This window comes from Cygnus olor, chromosome 6 (genome assembly GCF_009769625.2).
Source record: "Cygnus olor isolate bCygOlo1 chromosome 6, bCygOlo1.pri.v2, whole genome shotgun sequence".
Taxonomy (NCBI): Eukaryota; Metazoa; Chordata; class Aves; order Anseriformes; family Anatidae; genus Cygnus; species Cygnus olor.
The window spans coordinates 18,969,332-18,991,490 of NC_049174.1; the positions used below are offsets into that span (position 1 = coordinate 18,969,332).

General features: G+C 40.2%; 1 protein-coding gene across 10 annotated transcripts in view; it reads right to left on the bottom strand.

Annotated features, from left to right (window-relative positions):
* The window catches only part of ITGA6 (integrin subunit alpha 6), a 116,155-nt gene that overhangs the window by 27,704 nt on the left and 66,292 nt on the right, over nucleotides 1-22,159 (bottom strand). For all 10 annotated transcript variants that reach the window (XM_040561361.1, XM_040561359.1, XM_040561367.1 and 7 more), the window contains exons 2-4: nucleotides 3,801-3,928; nucleotides 3,353-3,432; nucleotides 1,216-1,471 (exon numbers count right to left, since the gene is read on the bottom strand). In XM_040561361.1, coding sequence (XP_040417295.1) covers nucleotides 1,216-1,471; nucleotides 3,353-3,432; nucleotides 3,801-3,928 — 464 coding nt within the window. The remainder of the gene's footprint in view (nucleotides 1-1,215; nucleotides 1,472-3,352; nucleotides 3,433-3,800; nucleotides 3,929-22,159) is intronic.

Below are 22,159 nucleotides of genomic sequence, written 5' to 3' on the forward strand. Positions count from 1 at the left end.
AAAGGGGGATAGATACAAAAGAATTAAAAAAAAAAAATTTACTGTTGAATTATGGCAAACGCTGGGGATATAATTAGAAAATATTATGGATATATATTTCTTGTTTATATTGGTAATACTAATTACTCAATAAAATGTGTGCTTCCCTTTTACTGACATGCATACTTAACATCTTGGCAAATACTAACATGTTTTTCCATGATACAAAAGAGTACTTATGACTGATACGCTGTCAGAGCACTTCTCTGCAATTAAGGTAAAGCTCTGGACTCAATATACTGTTTCAGCTTGGTCAGATTGTGTTGACAGGAACAGATATGTGGAAGAGTACGACTTCAGGAAAGTACGCCTTGTGCCAGAGCTTAACTCAAAGATTTTGCATGGTTCATATAGCAGGCACAGGTGTATGAGGGAAGAAATTGTAATGGTTCAAGGATCAGATGTTCTGAAGGCATGAAGTACTTACAGCTGTTGATGTAATGAAATGCAAAGGGAAAAATGACTAAGAAAAAAGGCAGGGAAGGCCACTTACATGCTTTTCAATATAAAATAATGGAGAAAAATCTAACTTTTTTCCCCCTGAGTTTTTATCTCCTACATGATACAGAGTCCTTGTCTCTTAGTCAAACAAATTATCCACGGAATTTTACTTGAGTAAAAATCTAATAATTTAGATACAGATGTCTGTAGCTTTGGTCTGTTATCTTCCTGCAGTCCTCCAATGTATAATTTGGGAAGCACTCCTATCCACAGATTTCACAAAGAATTAAGAGGAGAATGCTGAAGGATAAACAAAGATCTCAGTACAGCTATCTAACATTTGCTCAAATGCAGAAGATTGGTCAAATAACTTTAAAATAATTCAGTAATTTGGTACAGTGTATAAGTCTCAAAGCAAGCCCCCAGTCCTATCATAAGATTATGACTAATAAGGGAAAACACTGCTGTACATACTAGAAAAGTTCTATATCCGTTCATATGTAATCCATCAAAGGTATTTAGGGGAACTTCAGTAAATTACTTTTATATAGGAGTGCAGCATCTTGTCAAAACAGGGTAAAATCATAAGGTCCCTATTAGGTTTATTGCCCCTTCCCTCCCCCAGAAGGAGAAAAAAAATAACAATTGAACCTTAGGATACAACATTTGCAGAAAATCTAAATAGGAAATGGGAAGGAGGTGTCTAGAGTTGGCAGGAAGGAAGCTAGATCATACCTTTCCAATTGTAAGTGCCTGGGGCACCAAACACAATATAATGATAGTCTCTAGTAAAAGTAGCAGCAACACCTTGCTGACAGGAACCAAACTTCTCATGGCCTCTTAAACGACCATCACAAAAACTCCACACTCCATTATCCATATCATCCTTAATAGTGAGATCCTGGCTCAGCACATAGCACCTTCCAATGATATCCCGGGTTTCCTGCACTGTGTTTACATACTGCCTTTTTTCATAGCGATGTGCACATGTCTGCAAGATAGAAGAGATAATAAGTGATGCTTTCTGTATGTTTGTATGCAAATTAACAAAGACTGGTCTCCACAAGCAATACTTCATGCTAGCAAAGCTGTCAGTTTCCTTGGGGACTCATTCATGTTGCAAGGCAGAGAGAGTCCAGTGTTCCCTACAGGCAACATATGCAAAAAGTTAGACTTCTGTGGACGCAAGTCAGAGCAACCGCTTCCTGGTCAGAGAAGGCAGCATGGTTCTGTCTCTTTTAACTGTGGGATTTAGGATTTTTAGCCCTAAAACCTTCACTGATACCTAATTCCTCTTTTTTGAGAAGCGGGAGAAGAACAACCCTATCTCTCATAAGTGGCTGTCTTCTCACAGCTCTAATAGTTAAATAACTTACGTGCTTGCACAAGACATGAGGAGCTGGTTTAACTACCATCCACCTGACGCTGTTCAAAACTTACCCCTTACAGAAAAGTGCCATAGGTAGGATGCTGAAAGGTTTTCTATGGAAGGGAGGGAAGGAGGAGTTGTTCCTAATTCCTATGGTTGATGTTCCACTATGGGATAACCGTCACCGGGACGGAGAAAAGCAGCATAAGTGAGCATAAACTGTTCTTTAACCTAGCAGTTAAGACTGTTCACCTGGGAACAGGGTTCTAATCAGATATGTAACACGAGGAATGAATAGCCACCAGGCTGAGTGGCATAACCACCAAACCATTGTAAAGAGGTGGAATAATCAAACCCCTTTGCCAGCAGCACTTTTTGCAGATATACATGTAATAGGTGTGTGAAGAACACAAGCATGCCAAGTTTCTCAGCTGACAGAGAAATTCCTTTCAGCTCCTACTAGGGTTTAAATATTAAGCGGACACCTAGCTGTTCCACACTGAGGGCACTGCATTACTCCTGGCCATGCTGAGAATTATCACGTACCGCCCAGCTGCATGGTGACCTTCCAGCTGCCCACAGGTCATCTAATAAGCACATTTTCCACTTACAAAGAAAAGCTCCTTCTCAGAGAAATTGCATCACAGACAGGATGGCATTAGCTGGTAAGGAATGATTAACAGTTCCCCTTCCAACTGCTCTCCCCACCTTGGGTTCTCAGTCAGACTGGAGCAAGATATTACTGACTCTACATCCTTAAATAACTCCAGAGTTGCACCCTAAAGGAGCTTTGCTCCAGTTTTCGAAGCAGTGAGGCTAAGCTGCAAGGATATAATTAGACGGAAAGCTACACTGCACACCCATTTTATGATGTAGCTGGTATCCTGCAGCACCATGAAAGATGAATTTAATTGAGAAAGAACTATTAACATACAAAGATAACATTATCTGGTAAATCCCCAAAGCTTTTTCTCTCTGTATTGTATAAAATAGCTTGTGTCATTACTTGTACAAACTCTTACTGCAGCACACTCCCACTTTTAAGTCCCAGTGCAATGGCCAGAGCTACATTAATACACAGGAGCGACTCAGCCAAATACCCTCATTAAAATTTAAGTAAGGCTGATCATTTCTGACAACAGGCTGATGATAGACAGCTACTTTTAAAACTTTATCACACTATTTTTCCCTATTTCTGTAGTAAGTGGTATTTAAAAGAAACAATATATGACACAAAGAAAATTGGACACCCTGAAAATAAAACATCCTATATTGTTACCAAGATTACAAAGGAAGGCTAACTCAGAGTTTGAAAAATAATTTAAAACTTTTACAATCTCAAGGATCTTATTTTGCTAGGGAGACATTTAAGTCCTTAACTCTAAAAATCACAAGAGTACAAGAAAAGAAATTACCTTTCAGAAAGCTGCACAGAAATGTAGACCGTTCAGAACATTCACTGTAGACCCAGCATGTTTTAGTAAGTTATTCCTACAGACTTACCACCACATTTCCTCCTGGCCCCTGACTTTGGACAGTTACACCCATCCATTGGTCTTCTTTACTCTCCGTCCTCGGGTCAGCTGCAAAGCATCACAATACAGTTTCAAATATTAAGTTAACTTTTTTGTCTCTGTAAGGAGCTTCATACAGTACATAAGACAGTCTACAGGTGGCAGTGTCTGCACATTTTATCACTGACAACATCCATTTTATTAAGCACTTCTAGCACATTATGTCCTGTCCCATCAATTTACTAATCCAAATCTAGCCAAATTTATGCACCTTATGCTACTTTAGCAATTAAGCTATAACTTATTCCAATGCAAAGTAAGTTATGTACAAATCCATAGGAGTAACTTTCTGACACACTGTCTGTGGAAAGGACCCCATCAAATAAGAAAAATCCGACAACTGTTTCAATCCTAAACAGAAGCACTGAAGAACTTACTTTCCTCATCAAATACGACACGTATGCAGCGTGTATTTGAAGACGTGATGTCACAGCTGTACAGCCCTCCTGTTCTGTTGGCTTGTTGGGATGGAAAGGCTTTTTCCCGAGGAGCTCCAACCAGCAATCTGTAGGGAAAGAGAAATCATTTCAAGGGATCTGCAGAGGCAATATTAGAAAAGAAGGCGGCAGCAGAGTCAGGAAAATGTTTTCACCATGTTGCTGGAGGTTTGATGTGCAAACATTTGGAGATGGAGGAAAGGATACAGTGAATACAACTGCTTTCGGACTCTCTTCTAGTTTTACACCAGTCCTGTGCCACCATCCCCCATGAGTATTATCACAAAATAACCAGTAGACATCTTTATTTGCTCAACACGAGTTTTCAGCCAAAAAATTAGTACTTCAGATATTTTTCTTTGATGAGTCACACACATGCAAAGCACAGCAACCTCTCAACTTGCTAACTGAAACTAATAACAACCAGCATGCAATAACAGCACCACAACTTGCAGAATGTTAAAAAAAAAAAAAAAAAGAAACATCCCATTCAGCTGAAAAAAAATGAGGATCTGAGAACAGTGTATAGACAGGTACAATAGTCGGTACAACATATGGATAGATGGATGGAAGCTGAACTGGACTCTCTGTGCTTACTAACATTGGTTAAAAAAAATCTGAAAGATGAGATCTCTGCCGTTACAGTATAAAGGAGGGCAGAGGCTGAACTACTGATGGATCCACAAATCTCAAAGAGGAACTTGGACCCTCTTTAAGACTTAAGCTGTAGAGTTTTACTCTTGAGAGAGAAGTTTCTCCGCATGCTTTATATCACCTGTGGGGCAAAGCACACTATTGTACCTCAGAACATTTTTTGTCGTTTTTTAAACTAAAAACAAGATACAGATTTGTTCATATCCAACCTACACCAATACAAATATTTTTGTTATTATGAAAACATTTACTCAGTGTCACTAAAGTAATACAACACAAACCAAAATTGATGCATTATGAGAAAACACATTTTTTAAACAGAAAGTTATATGTGTATTGCGAAACAGCCATTTTTTTTCACCACTTTTATATAAAGAAATCTCCGTAATTTGCCCTCACGAAGGTGACCCCCACTTGAATGATGCAACTTCCAGATAAAACATTTGCTTTTGATGGATATACATACAAAATCAGGACACACAGTTTGGGTGGATTTTGGTTTGAAGTGCTTCCTTCTTTTCCCCCTACATACGTCTGGCATGTTTTTCAAAGATTTCTTCAGAAATGTAGCATTCATCCCAAGAGCGTTTAATCCAAACAAACACACTTTTGGAAAGGTCATTAATAACTTCATTTTCTAATTTTGGCAATAGTGCATTTAACTCTAATCTCTTAATTCTTTTGCAAAGAATTAGTTTCTGAGCTATTCCTAATGTGGGAAGAGGTATATTTTCTCCTCAGTTGTTACCCCTATGGAAAGACAGATGACATGGGCTTTTTTCTTTTTTTTTTTTCTTCTCGTTTTAAATGTTAACAACCAGAAGTTTAAGACAGCAGAGGCACTTATTTCCTAACTCAGAAACTTTTATTATTTCTATTTTTTTCATTCAAAACCCAGGGAGTAAAATGATGCACCAAATTTCACTTACAGAAATTTGATCAGAAACCTTTTGTTTCAACATTCTGAGCACAACTAAAAACTTTGGTCTTCTGTAATTGAAATACTTCTTTTGGTTAAATTCACCAATCTACATACTACTGATGGCAAGAATGCTAGATGAAGAAAATTAATATCCTACTCTTTCCTCTGGGACATCTATTCCTATGGGCTAATAGGATATTATATCCTCCCCCTAGCTAAATGATATCTTTTATGACATACCATGACAATATGACCATAATCTTGATGACAAAGGGAAGACTTGTAGAGGCATCAGGGATAAACAGTTTAGCCAACAGAAGACAAAATGGAAAGATGCCACCTGACAAAAAACAGCCACAACTTGCCACAGCATCTCAGACAACTGTTGAGGTGAACAGATGAAAAATGCAATGCTTTAGCCTTTGCTACGTAGAGGTGTCAATAATACTACACAGAAGCGTCAATACAACATGATCTCCAAAGGAAATGTTACCTTAGATTTTTCCCTGTGCCCATACCGCAAGCCCAAATTTCAATTTTATTATTTTCCACTGTAAAAAAGGTAATTCAAAGCAGACTAATTTAAAACCCTCCAGTCTTCAAAGAATTTTTGTCAGGAATCCTGTCATTAGTCTTCAAGGCTCACTAAACACAAAAATCTCAAACCCTGTTAGGTACCTCACTGCAAGTCTTTACACAAAACAATCCAACAGTAGCACATGCTGTGAAAAACATCTTGCAAAGGAGTAGATCAATTCAGTTAGATACTAGGGTAAACACTAACATCTATTTTCAAGTAGCAGCTAAAGAGGTATTAAAAAGTGGAGTACCTCATTTGCACTTTGCTACATACCTGTTCCAAATGCCACAGTAGAGTGGACTAAACCTACACTTCTAGGTTCTGCGAGACAAATTACTAAAGATTAGGATTAGACATTATTATCAATATTATTAGGAAATGTGAGTAAGAAAGTCACATTCACCTAATCTTTCACTGAATAAATCAAGTAAAACATAGAAATCCTTTGTCAAGCATATTTATACTTGTGACCAATGGAGCTGCTGTTCACCTTTCCTACTGCTCAAGAGTTAATCTAAAAAAAAAAATATTATAGAAATCAAATGACTTTATTTAAAACTAAGGGCATGGGAATGAGAAAGTATGCACAAAAGCACAAAGCTAAGGGCGTATGACATGGCTCCATACGCCTTTGCGATTTTCAGCATGCCATCAGCAGCCCAAATGAATCAGATTATGCACTGCCTGTAAGAGCTGTACTACATGCTCAGCTGAGTCCTTCCAGACTGAGGACACATTCCAGTAATTACTGTATTGCTACTTATTCTGCTCTAATAGAAGAATTTTAATCAAGTTTCAGCTTATTGTGCCAAAAAGCAGGTTCAGTTCTCCTGCAGCTATGCACGTTCCATTTTAGCCTTCTCTGTTGCAAGCAAAACCTCTTCTGCAAAAGGAAAGAGAGAAGAGAAGACGGGGATGAGGAGGTGCCTTCCTAGATATCACCATCTCCTTATATTAGCAGATAAAACACTGAAATTAAAGCCAAAGAACTTCCTTTGCAGATGAAGACTGGCAATAGTAAGTTCTTCATTTTTCCCCATCATAATATAATCATAATATAATTCCTTTTATTTATTGTAACTTCTCTGTTATGGTGTGCACGGGCTACACTCACAATGTTGTAAGGCCTGAATGCCCCAAAAGTCAGGCTCCAGAATCCATAATGGTTGAAAGACTGCCGAGTCAGTTGGAGATAAACACCCCCAAGGCTCCAGAATATGGACATTTTACTGAGTTTTCTATCCCATGGCAGGCTTCTTTTATTACTATGCAGATAAAAGAAGCTCAGCCATACAACATACTGAACGTAAATGCTTTTCAGCACCAGTTCCTGTTGGAGCCTGAGCTTTTTAGGAGCCAAAAGGCAGACCAAAAAAAAAAGACTATTCTTCATGTAAATTACAGAATCAGATGCTTCTTATTACTTTAATCCTGATTTTCCCCATTTATCTTGCTTGAATACATGCTACAAACTGATTAGATTTTCCACGAGCGTTAAGTGAACTTCTGTTAATATTTCATTACGTTACCCCAAATAAAAATGCCACTTCTATAGATTAAAAGAACTGTCTAACAAGTGACACTGCTGGAAAAATGCAGTATCTCTCACACCCTGGCACAATACTACAATGCTCTTTAACTCCAATTATACCCCATAATTAAAACACACACTTTCCAATTTCAAACTAAAATTCTAATCTCAGACCAAATACATCAGTCCTGTTGCTCTATTGGCTAGAATTAGATTAATTATTGCCTTCTCTTAATTACCTCTATGGAGACAGTGGTAATAACTGAAGTCCCACTGACAATTATGAGCATCTGCTGGCTGCCAGGGACAGATTTACTCCCTTACAATCCCAGATTCATGGCCAAACTTGAGATAATCGCACAGGTAGAGCTCCAGGCCTGCACATGATGCCAATTTAACTAACGCACCTCAGTGAGAGGCAGTTTTTGCTCAGGTGGGCTGTGCCTGCATCATGCAGACACTGCATAACCACAACCTGCCGCCGGGACAGGCCTGAGCCCTTGCAGTGGGACTGGCGTTGTACCACGGCCCCCAGCAGCACCCCCGCCTCACTGCAGCACCCTGCTGCCTTGCACCTGGGCGAGACGGCTGTGCCTTCACCAAAAACAGCCCAACGGAGGTATTAAATCGAAAGCAAAATACACCAGATACAGCTTTCCATTTTAACAAGCAATACAGAATACTAAGCAGTAGAGTGCAGATCCGAAGTCCTCTCAGCTTTCATCGGTAACTTGTGAAGTGTAGTAGCTGGCTGTGGCTGCAATATCCTTCTCGGGTAATGAAAACGGCAGTGGGACTTGGAGCAGTTTCTGCTCACAGCTATCTCAACTCCCTCCAGTACTGTCCATGAAACCACCCCTTGCTTCCTAAAGGAAAGCTGCAGTTAAGGTGAGAAAACCGTATCAAAGGCAACACAGAAGACCTCCAAGCTCCTGCAAGTTTTCCTCTCACTCTGCAAGGAATTCTCTTCCTCACTTACAGCCTGGAACTTCCTGAGGACAACGTACAGTTTTCACAACATACTTCAAAGAAGAAAAGCTGTCAGCAATTCATTGCAATACCTCTGGAACAAACACTAACTGAAAAGAAAACAAGTCAAAAGGAAAAAGAACATCTTTCAACGTTTTTGGCAAGAAAATCTTGTTCATCAAAGGAAAAGGCTTCCATTGAGTAAGTTACATTTTGATTTAAACAAATACAAAAAAAATACCATGGTCTACACTGAGCCCAGCTACTCATCTTCCAAAGCTTTCTTCATTCCTTAAATTCCTTTCTTTTCTGCGGTGTCTTCTGCCCCAAACAAGGCAGCCCATCTTTGCCATCCTTTCTTTAAAAGTAGTAGCAGTACATTAATAGTGCCAGCTCTGAGCTTTAACAGACTGGAGTAGAAATCACTGACAGTGTTTCCTGGGTAACTAACCATTAGCCATTTCCACAAATAGACAGAATAAAATAGTCAGTGGTGTAAGTAATTTCCAATTTTGCAACCTTCATTGAGCACAAATATCCAATTTAAGGTTGCTATTCTCAGATAACAATGCTGCCACTGCAGACTCCGCACTTCATTGTGTTTTCAGAAAGACTCCATCAACACAAGGGGGGCGAATCTGGAAAGCGATGAAGCTAAATGCTATGAAACCTCTTCCACTCCTGGCTAGACAGATAGACTCCTGCATCCTTTTTCCTCCCACACGCTCTCCCAGAGATTCATTCTGTTGATCAAAACAAAGAAAGTAGAGCAACAACCACTAACTCATATTTGGATTAAATTTGTGCTACCAAATCACCAGTCACACTGCCTAGATATGTACCCAATGTTTAAAACCTCCAGGCAGAGACCACTGCTCTCAATGCAGACATCTAGAGTGCCTTCCACAGGATGGATTTCCAGTATTCTAACTTTAGGAAAGAGGAGGATGGAAACACTAAAACACAGAGCGTTTAAACATAACTGAAGCTGGTCAATGGGACAGACACTGCATTTAAATCCAGCTGGCACCACCTCTGCTTTGTGCCTGGATCTGGCTTCTACCAGTAGTAACACAGACAAGACAGGAGCACCAGGGACTCATTAGCACAGAGATTTCCCTCCACATACACAGGCAGTTAATGGGAACTGGAGCCAAACCAAGAGATCAGGCTTCTCAAAAAAAACACCCCTCCCAGCAAAACGCAGCCAGAAACTGTGTGAGTGGGGAGCTTGTTCGCAATGCTTTTTACAGAGATACCCATCATTCCCAGGCTGCTATTAACAGCTATTTTAAGTGACAGACGATTCTCCTAATCTGCTACTCCACAGTTACATTTTCCTACTACCAATGCAAAGCCATGGCCAAGGACACCATCAATCTCTGTTGCCCAGAGGCTTGGCATTTAAAGGATTGTGATTTTCATTTTATTAGTTCAGCCTTTTTCAGGAAGCAGATTACGACAGGAGCTAGGAAAAGAAGCCAAAAGCAGCACAAGGACCAGGGCAAGCTACAAAGCAAAACTGGAACTACAAAGCTACCTGTTGTTTTGGAAAGGCCACTAATTAGTGACTTTCTGAAGTCACATGGAAAAATAAACACTTTCCCCTCACAGTCAAGAGCTCAGTCTATATGGATATTTTTTTTTAGCGGATCTCATTTACATTGGTAGAAAGCATTTTTTCCCTAGAAAAAAAAAGCAAGAAACGGTCTGTTCTGTTCCAAAGTCCTATTTCAAAATAGTTTTCCATTTTGTACACCACTGTCTTGCTATAACTAGGAGATGCAACACATTCATTATGTCAAATAGCATGTGAAAACTGTATAATAATACAGTTTTAATTTCTCCCTTACAAACTGTATTTTCCCCCAGATTTGAAAGAATGAACAATGTCTCATGCTAGAAATAGACCTGATACCATAAGTGATACCATAAAACATTTATTAGATTGTTTTATAATTAATCTGTGATACAATTATAAAAGACATAGTGTTAAAAGGGATTTTCACCCAGATTTTGTAACGTCGTGGTGGTGCCTGTTACTGCATGAAATCCTCTTAGTAATATGGAGTTTAACTCAAGAAGTGACAATGTGCTGCTTAAGGAAATGAACTTGGAGTCAAGGTCCTGGCACTCAGCTCCCAGCCACCCTGTCCACATCAGGTGCAAATGCATGCAAATCCCACCGTTGTCTGCAAGCAGCTACAGTGCATTGAGGTGCAAGAGCAGAAAGACAAGCTAGCAAGAGTGGCTACAAGAAAGCAGTAGTAACCCAGCCGTCCCAGCTAATGCAAGCACATTCAGAGTCAATTTTCCATCCCTGCTGCTTGCTGCTGTTTCACACACCTTCCCCACGCTGGAATCTGGCTCTCGTGCCAGCTACCACCCAAAAACAGGGCTTCTGGTCCAGCATTGCCTGAGCTCCTCCAGCAAAACAGGCTGGTAAAGAAGTGGCTGCTGCCGCCAGGCATGCTCACTCTACAGGCTCCGGTACTCAGGAATTACTAGCTTCTATAACTGGGCTGCTGGCCATTCATACAATGTAAAACTTTAGAGTTCAGATTTACGCTTCATCTCATTTGTAGGACTTGTCTTAGTACTCTCACAATATATACCACCTCCATTTGAACTTCAAAGAAATACAAGGAGTATCACATCATTTGCTAGGTACGTGTTTTAGACAATGAACATGAATATAGAAACAATTGCTCAGATTTTTTTTTTTCCCCCAAAGAGCAATCTGAAAGAGCAGTGCTCCCAGTCAGCCTTTGAAGGCAGTGTTTGTTAGAGAGGTAACAACCATAACAGGCATATACTGTTTATCAACATGCCAAAAGCCATTTAAAAAAATGCAGCTTTAATGCAGCGCAGAACAAGTATTTGGGTTGAAATGTCATTCCTCTATTTATCTCACTGAGTGAAGTATATCAGTTTCATATAAGACCACAATGAAACCATTAAAAGGCATGAAGGAAGTACAGTAAGAGGGATGGACATCTCATGCCAGAATCCATGGGCTGCAGCTACTACTCTCCACAGACCTCCGTAACATGAAAAGCAGCTATTTCCCAAGCTCACAGAAGCCATCGTTCCTTCATCAGTCCATCCACTTTGTGAGACACTGCTCCCTCTCCTCCACCTTCCCCCTGCTCTCCCCCTTAGTCATAGATGGGGGAGCAAGACAGACATAAACCTCTTGCACTAGATACACAACCACAGAAATGGCAATATGAGATGCTGGCAGATTCACCATCTGACAAAGTTCTTCTCCTCGTTCAGCTAACACATACCAAGCTCATCCATGTGAGACCAAGTCACGAAGCTGTGCTCTGAGTCGCACTGTGCTGTCCCAGCTGCCAAAATAAGCCCAAGACACCAGAGGCACGCACCTGGGGAGCAGGCTGAAAGGCTCTGTCCACAGCGCACAACCATGCGTCTAGACAAGGAATGTACTTTCTCCATACGTAATCCCTAATTAGTATTTCAGAGGATGAGTACACAAACTGCCAGCAAACACAAAGATAGCTGGAAGTCACTTGCACACTAAAGCAGAGAGTTGAAATAACCCCTTCTGTCTTAAAACCATCATAGTCCTGTGTTAAATGCATGCAACAGCATCAACAATTTTGTAAGTTTTTCTTCAAGCCATGAACTTAATCACAAAAGCAGATGTGTCACTGGGCACATGTACTGACTGACACATATCCCTCCCCCTTCAAATTAACTGAAAACACTGGCATTCACATCACTTCGAAGAATGCCAATCCAACAAGGTATTTTTTGTAGGAGAACCAAGTTGTACATCAAAAGGAAATGTCCCAAAAACTGGGACTCTTAAGCAGCTTTTTCTTATGTTACATGCAGATATTGAACCATTGATCAAATACAGAAATAAATCTTATGTTCACAACAAACTCCTCCCTACACAGATCTGTGGAGGATGTTATATTTTACTACGAGTAGGAATGTACAAAGAGGGAGAATTTCAACAAGCTTGCAAAATCTCAGAACAAGATTTTTCTGTTTGCAAAATAACTTGCATTTCAGACTATGCCAAGAAACCCACTGCATTCTCTACAGCTACATAGTGCTCCCCCTCCACATGCACACATGCCTAAGTTTTACATGCTTCCCCTTACCCATATATTTTTTTTTCCTATCTTCCACAACTTCCCACTTCCTCACTTGAGGAATAATTATTTCTTTCAAGAATTTTTAACACCCTATTTTCCTGCAGGCAGAAAGTTGTGCAAACAGTATTTCAACTATTACTAGGACTGGATCTGACCCGACATCTAGAGAGGATTTTCCCAGGACATGCAGGAATACAGTACGGCTGAGAAGAGGGAAGAAGCCTAACTCTTCAGCAATATTCTGGGGCCAGACTACATAATTATCAAACATTTCTCTATCAGAAAAATAAGCTGAGTGGATGAAGAGTTTACATGGACTTGCACAATTATGCCAGATTGTTAGTAGCTCCTACAACAGTTGGTTGCATGTGAAAAAGTAAGAAATACATGGCAAATTTATTTTAGCATCTTAGCCAAGAAAGTAATGTGGTTTTCACTTAAAGTTGTTTCACACTAAACAAACGTGGCCAATTAAATACTATCTGTTTTCATGCGTCCTGCTAAGCACAGCCTAGAGAACACCAGCAGATTTAACCACTATGCAGTTTCAGCAGCACTGATAACAAAGTGCAAGACTGACTAGTCCTTATGATGCCCTTACAAAAGTAATGCGAAAAGAGCTACAAGAAAAGAGGGACCCAGAAAATTCAACTACACACGAGGACAACACGCTTGCTATCAGCAACAGCTGGCTGCCACTTTTGAGCACTTCCAGGATAAACATGCATTTCCCTCAGACCTTTGACCTGGGCATGTGCTGCTGAGCAAACAACCTCAGGCATTACAGGCACCAGTTGTTCCCTGTGTATTTTCAATCTTGTTCTACTTTATTTCTTAAAGACCTATTTTATAGGCCTACTTTTGAGGAGGGTATCAATGCCAACTGAACCAGGCAGAAGCTAAACACATTTAATCTCCATTTGAAGAATTGCACTGGCAATCTTCACTGAAAAGGAAATGATGGTAAGTGTCTGTCAGAAATTCTGTCATTCCTATGGACACTATCAGACTATGTCAGCAAACTCAATTAATAAAAATGTTAATAGCTCCTATTTGCTGTTCCTTGTGTCTCAAGGATCCACAAGGATCTTTGAAAGGAGAAAACAAATGCAAAGATGAAAACAGCTGAAAAGTAACGTAGAAGCTAACACTAGCTGACAGCAAAATCCAGCGTAGGATCCATAGATGTTACCCTGGAGGGGCTCAAGAACATTTTTATGCTGTAGATTGCATCTAGACAGGGAGCATCCCGTGAATCACTCTTGCTTCTGTTCATGACCCTGTGGAACTTCTCCCTTCCAAACACAGTCATAACATCCTCACGCACATTATTACAACTGCTTAAAGGAAATCAGTATTAGGAAATGACATTTTTAGATACAGTTCTGTATCAGGAAACGAGAAAAACAGCCAACACTCCAACAGAGCCAAACACGGCCAGGCCATACTAGCAAATGCTCCCAAAAAATCACAATTTGAGAACCAGTATTTTATACCCTCTACTATCATTTCAAAGCCATACAAAATCTACTCTCTGGTACTTCACAGGGGAATACATCTGGCCTGACCTTTAAACTAAAAGAAGGTAACTACAGTTCTTTTTTTTCCCCAATGCAATAGCTTTGGAATTCTCAAAATAGTCCTAACACACGCAATACTCTAGGTATCTTAATGCTAAGGATAAAAGGATACAGTGTATTTGATGCTAAAGTCACAAAGGGAGCTTTATTAACCTATGTTTCAGTTCACTTATGTTTAATATACTAATTCTCTTAAAAATGGAAGTAGAACTTCTTTCCCCGCATTCACTTTTGGTTTTCTAGGTTATTATTCTCCTGACATTACTTTCAAAGCAGCAACTTGCTTTTATATATCTCAGTCAACAACATATAATACTAATAAATACTTCCAGACCATTTTGTGTACTTTTTTCAAATATTCCTGTCTTTTACCGTAACCTACCATTGCTAAATATCACTATGAGGTGTTAATTTTCTAGCTACATTTCACAGTACAGACCACCATGTACTCATACAATAATACGGATTTTTGCTTGTTTTTAAACAGGCATTTGCCTGATAGCCTGATCTCGGTCTTGTCCTTTCTGCAGAGTATGTGGTATTCTTACAGTTACAGCTAGAACGATCCATCCATCCCAGGCTGGCTTCTAAACATTCAAACAACAGCTGATTTTAACTGGAGTTCTTCTGAAAGGAATGAGGTATTTTTTAAGAAAAATTTATGACATTACATTCCTTACAAAATTGACACATGGCGCATGTGGAAAGGGTTTTAGGTAGAGTTCAACAGAGAAGAACAGCCCATTCTGGCTGTTGACAATTTGCTGCTGTAATATGCCAGGCAACCCAATACACTAATTTGGGAAATGTTCTGTTTTACTTTGTGGAGAATCCAGACAGCAACAAAATGGATTGGTAAAACCATTATTCTCTGCTTGCTATCATTCGAGAAAAAGCATTTATGAGGAGGCAAGCTACCTGTCTTAATTCTGCTTATCTTTGTTATTTGCAAATTAACAGTAGCAGCATTAGTAAAACATACTACAAAGAAAATTGCACTTGTCTTAGCTTGTGCTGTAACAATGATTTAGTCATCCTCTTTATTCCTGGATATCAGGAAAAGGTTCTTCAAGGAGAGGGTGGTCAGGCACTGGAAGAGGCTCCCCAGGGAAGTGGTCATGGCACTGAGCCTGCCAGAGTTCAAGAATCGTTTGGACAGCACTCTCAGACACGTGATCTGATTTTTAATATATATATACATATATATATATATATATATATACACACACATATATGTGTGTGTGTGTGTATATATATATATATATATATATATATATATTTGGGAGGGGGCGTGTCCTTTGGGGACCCAGGAGTTGGACTCAATGATCCTTGTGGGCCCCTTCCAACCCAGATATTCTATGATTCCTATTTTACAGTTAAAGAAAAAGAAACAATAAACAACACTATAAACTGCATAGAGATTTTTGGATGAAAAAGTTTATACAACTGCAGAATATTTATTAAAGGGTAGCTGACAGAAAAGAGACTTCTAAGAATCTTAGATAATAAAAATTGGATAATTAAATGTAAACAATTTGATAGTAACACTACAAAGATTTACATTTGTCTTGTACAGTTACAGATCAGCTCCATCCAATAGTCCAGGTACAGACTGATGTGGTTGGCCAATGTTTCCCAGGTAGTTGCAACACAGACTATTTATTAGCTCCTGCCAAGGTACAAGACATTTTTTCTAGTGGACTGTAACAAAAAGGGGATGAATTAGGACTATACAGATAAATTACTTTTAACACCAGACAATACAGTACATATAATCCCACATCAGGATGAAGACAGATCCATTCCTGATGATGGGAGGGTTGCCTTGTGGCTTATTCTTAAAGTATTTGACAGCTGAAGGAGTCTTACTCACCATCAAGTTAGTTAGCACAAGAGTGAAATTGATACAGAAATTATAGCATATCTTCTGACAGTCATTCTGGCACAGCTGCCTCTCTGTGCCTGACACTACCAGTACACTTCATCTCTGTGCACAACTGCTTAAAAGCTCTTTGCTGCTCTCCAGACCTCATAAAATTTGGAAAATTAAAACAGATACCAACGGAAAACTACATAAAAAAAAAAAAAGCTGTATTTCAAGCTTCCAGCTCACAGCTAATGTAACTACACAGTGCTCACTTAAATGCGCCTGTTGCAGAAGGACTCCTGGGAGGCCTGCTCCAATCCCTGATGTCCTAGAACAGAGCAGCACACAGAAAGACAAGTCTTGTGTCACGCATGCTACATACTTCAGATATTTGAATGGCACCCTCCTTCACTCTCCATCTTGGTCAATATTCTGTCTCCCTTGCTTCCTACCCTTTTGTAGCCAGTGGGGTCACATTTTAAGTCTGAAGAGCACCAGAAACGTTCTCGTGCCAGTCAGTCAGTAAGACCAGGACAGCAACGAGCTTCAAGCAGCTGTTTGCCAGCTGAAGGCTTCAAGATGCCAGCGCTGCACAGAGCCTCGATTCTTCGCCCAGCATCAGCCTGCAGCTGGCAAGCAGGGCAGAGGAGGCAGGCAGCATGCGTGCCCTGGCACCCCATGCCTCGCTGCAGGCCCCAGGTGGATGGAGGGAACTGCAGCAAAAATGCTTCTCCACCTCACTCCCACCTCCGGTTTTAGAGACAAATATTAAAATACATTTCAGCCCATTCATTGCTGTACTCAAGCTGACCTGTATGCCAGATAATGATGAATTCTCCTCCACACACCATATTTACAACAAACAACGTGAAGTTTTACAACTCCTTTTCACAATGGAATATTTCATGGACAGTTTCACTGAAGACCGAGTCAGATGTGCACAAACAGACATGTCTACTTTGAGCTTAGCCTGAAAAGCACAGGAAGAGTAGGAAGTTTTTCTAACTGTGAGCCCTCCCCCAGCACTTTTCTGCCCATTTTTCAGACATAATTAAGCAGTATTGTCGGGAGCCTCAGCCTCTGCTCAAGAACAAGACAACTTGTCAAGGAGAATGCTTTTCTTTGTCCTTAACTCTCATGTTGTGCAGCTCATTAGTTTTCATTCAGATTAGCGAAGAGAAAAGCCTTCTCCTCCTTCCCGAGATCAAGGTCTGCTCCCGCTCGTACTGTGTTGTACAATACAAGTCTAACCTTGCTAGTTTTAGAAGATGTAAGATTAACTTTTCAATCCTGTTCCTGCGATGTATCTGATACTTTGGCTGCAAGAGAGCTCTCTGTGCTAGCGTATGCTGTGTTCATCAGGGTTGACTTACACCTTAAAATTATTTAATATGAACTACTTGGTATATTCAATCCTCTGAGAAGGGGTCGAGTACAACAGACTTGGACCAGAGGAGCTTAAAGTGATTTTCGTTAATTAAGCCATTACTTCTATTTTAATGTTCTTGCAAGGGCTTGGCAGGTCTGCATTTGACACTGAGTGGCAGCTTACAGAATGCTCTTCTCTTTCCAAGCACACAACCTGAAGAGACATTAATTTGTGCTTTCACAGATTCACATTCACCCCATTCACACTTATTGAGATACTTAAAAATAAGAAAAGTATAAATCAAAATGCTTCTAAGCCTGTCATCACCTCTACCCTACATATTTTATGCTTGAGCAACCCCACCAAACCAAATAGACAGTACCTTTTACATTAGAAACTGATTCATCAGTCTCAGCAAAGGCAAAAACTTAAAGCTATGAAACCAAGGAGTTGTACCAGGTACTTGCATCTAACAGGAAGAGCATAACAGTTTTGAGCTTTAATTGAAGCTGATTGCCTGGGCTGTTTCTCAAAGCTGGAGTCCGAACAGAAGGTTATTTATCACTGCAGTCATATGCTACAGTCCTTACTCACGGAAGGCTTACACTTGCAGAGCAATTAATTACTATTTTGCTAATTCTTAATAGTATCAACGTAACAGAAGTATCTACCACAAAGCTGAGTTAGATCATGCACCTCTAGGTGACCATAAAAAAAAAAAAGTTGTTTTTCAAGAGGTGTATGACCTCCCTAAAAAACAAATTTCTCAAAGGGACAGAGGACTTGGAAAAGAGGTTTGCCGTTTACCACTTAGGAAGGCTGGCTCTACGCTATGAACATCTGTCATGCCAGTCAACACTGCAGAGAAGTTGAATCTGCCAATGCACACAGCTGACGGAAAAGGACTGTATTGTGGCTTATCTTCCCCGACACAGCCTTTTCGGAGCCACCTGGACTAAACTGTGGCAGAAGCACATTTTTGCTGTGACCCGTGCCTTGCAGGCAGGACGTATGAACGCAGCTACACAAGCGCAACTTCCCAGCATGGGCCCTGTTTGTACCACAGTTGTGCTAGCAAAGCCTCACGTCCACCTACCACACCAGGTGGGGGACAACAGAAAACAAACAAAAACCACTGGAAATAACATAATCATACAGACCACAATATCCTATAGACACAACTTGCGTAAAGCTCGCTTCTGCTGTTCAGGAAAAGGGTTTTGCCACAGAAGCAAAAGAAATTCCTTGACTAGGGCGACCTGCCCTCTCTGAACAGCTGTGCTGGAAGGGCAAAGCCTCTGTAGGGCAGCCTCTGTGGGGAGCTCCTTGCCGTGCCATGCACTTCTGTGCCCTACAGCTCTGCCCCGCCACAGGCAAGACGAAGGCCAGACCTGCTGCCAGACAGTGAAAATTACATGATAGTCTCCAATCATTTGTAAACCTGACCACAAAACCTGTCAGCTGTATCTCTGCCACAGATAACCCACAGAATAACTCAAACTTAGCACAGGAAAAAAGCTTTATTTCTTCAATAATAAATCTTCAAGTTCAATAACAAAGCATTTTTTTTGGTATAAACAGAAGCTCTAAAGACCAGCACTATTAAGGCCTTTAAATCTTGAAGATGCAAATATACAGCATGATTAATTCAGTTCACCTGAACTTTGAATTACTCTACAATAGATCTGCAAGCAGGAACTGTCATTTTCCACTGCAGACCGGCATAATCCAGCTCTTTTGTTGCTCAAGCAAAGTGAGCACAAGCCCTCAGACAACACAGAAACACTGGCTAAATGCCACTGAGGATGCACTGCAGCAGTACAGCAATGTCAGCAGCCTTGCTTACCAAAGGCAACTTTGTTTTATGTTGCTATAATGGCTCACAGTGGAGATATGCACTATCAGCAAAACCTGCCACGAGTAAAAATTCCAGTAAGACACTACAATTTTTAAGGCTTTATAGCTGCTAATGGTCAGCACAGGTTTGGCATAAAGTGCCTATTCACAGCTTTCAGCCACACAGCTTTTCTTCTGGTAAGATCCTGAATGTCTATTACCATAGCCTCCTCCTTTTTTGCCTCAAACAGTAAGAAGCCTACACGAATTCAGCTTCAAAATACTATTCAAAATAATATCATAATTAACTGTAAGTTATACACAAATGTATGGGGCTTTTGTTCAAATTCAAGAGATTTTCTTCTTTTCTTCTTCACATCACTGTGATTATAACCAAAAAGGACTGAAAAAGACCTGTGGGATATCTTAAATGGTACATGTATGCATACGCAATCTTTATATATACATATATATATGGCAGCTAACATATATACTAAGTATAGTTTATCGATGCTCCATACCCTCACGTTCATCATCACAGAACTGCTTAAGCTTGAACCATATTATTATTATGGCTACACCGTCCCCGAGTCTCAGGCCCCTCCAAGTTACAAACCTCCTTCCAGTTTGCAGACCGTAAGACACCGCTGTGTCACTACCACCCCTCAAAAGCAGAACTCCCATATTTTTGTCATATTGACGTATTAAAAACAGAACAATCTCATGCAAGGAGCCCAGCTTTCTTAGAGCTCCATTAGCTCCTTAAAGCTCCATAGCCTTTTCTGCTACCGGACTCATCACGTTTGACAGTGAACCAGAACTACGCACAGAAAGCCAGGCAGGCTGCCCTCAGTCCCCCAAACAGTAACGTTAATGGTCCCCAAACGCATATTAAGATTGCATTCAGCTCTCTTCCACACCCACATGCCATTAGCAGTCCACTTTCAGTTACTGTGAATTAATAAAGTTTTTCTCCTCTTCAACTGATGAGCTTGCCAACTTTTCTCACCTGAAAACATTCACACAGAAAAACAAAATCCTGTTACCAATCCACAATCTCATATAAAGTACCATTTACAAGTAAATTCAAAACGGTTCTCAAGAATTCATCTACCCATGCTGTGGGGAGTTAAGCAATTACTCATTAGCAAACACAGCATTAGTATCTAACACTGACAAATACAAAAATTACCATTCAAAGTTAATATGTAATCTGTAGTCTCCTGTGACTTAAAAAAAGGTGATCAAAAGCAAGCATGTTTAATAACAGGCTATTTCGGCTGTACCTTTATTTGTCACACTTCCTCGGCATTCTCCACCCTCATCCTTACCAAGCAGTTTCATAATGCTTAACACTCCAGTCTGAGGCAGAAGGAGAGAACCATCTCACTTAAGAATCACTTCAGTGAGGCAAGAGACAAATTAAGGATCATTCAGCTTGTTTTACCAAATCTTGTTCCACGTCACTGACTAAAACATCCCTTGAACAGAATCACATATTTCACCTTTTCTCCTTTGTTTCCCCAAGGACTTACTGATTGTGCACGTATCAGTTATAACCTGTGTCTAATTTCATAAAGTTGGGGTTGGCAGGGTGGTTTTCTGGGTGGGACTGAGGAATGGGCAGCATACAGGGACTACGCACTTTTCTGAGTATGAGACCTCAACGTGATCTCCATTCTCATAACTTCACCAAATACCTGGAGAGCAGACAGCTTGTTCCACCTATAAACAGCCAAGCTATTTAGAAACCAGTATCTGTGGAACACCCCAAATGAATTGTTTAATATTAATGTCACTCATTTGTAAATCACGTCATCATTTACAAACATGCAGCCTAATATGGGAGCCTTCACTTCAAGTTTCTCCATTAAAACTCCCATTTTATTTCACAAGATGTAACAAAGTGAGCTTAACATGCCTATATCCATACAAAAGATAGTGACAGTCCAGCACATTCAATATCTTTTTCAGCCGCATTACTACTACCCCTACTCCAGAAAAATGATGCTCAAAGTGACTGTGGCGTGGCTGTGCTATGTAAAAGAACTGAACGCAGGTTTTCCAAGCAGCTACACGGGGCAGCACTCAAATGCTTTATATTAAAATACGCAGAAGAAATTTTTAAAAAATAGCCAAGACATCTCATACTAAGAACCATACATCATAAAACACTTTCTCTAGTCTGGTTTTTCCTCTATTTGAGACCCCTGCTTCTCATGAAAGCCTGGATTCAGAAAGCCATGTCAACACAGATAGCATCTGGCTCTGCTCTGTACTCAGACTTGGACTGCCTGAGGAAGCACTCACTGTACATACAATACACAACTTTCATGCTAACAATCTCTGAGGCATTTCAGTCAAACACTACAAACCAGCTTGAATACTGTGACTGCTCTTGTATTTCTACTGACTAATTGGCTTTCCATCTCTGCATAGTCTGACGCACTCATTCTATCAGCATTTGACAACGTAATGGCAAACTAACAACCTTCAGGCACTGCTTTCTTAGTAGAACTAAATGAGACCAATGCACACATAACCCTGCCAAGAATTAAGACAAGGGCCTCCAGAAAGTAACTCTCAGATCCGTATTTGATTCTTCAGGCTATACAATCAGGTCACATTGCATACCAGACAGAAGATGGAACCTGTAATTTATACTCCTTTACACACTGTAATTTCTATGAAATCATACAAAATGCGAGCCTGAGCAAAACAGGTTCAAAGAACTTTTAACAACGCTTATCTGTTAACTTTATTGAGGATACGATTTCTTCCCAGCTTCCTTCTCCCGTACACTCGATATACATCAACAGACTCATCTTCCCTTAAATCAAAACTAAGCACTTGCGGAA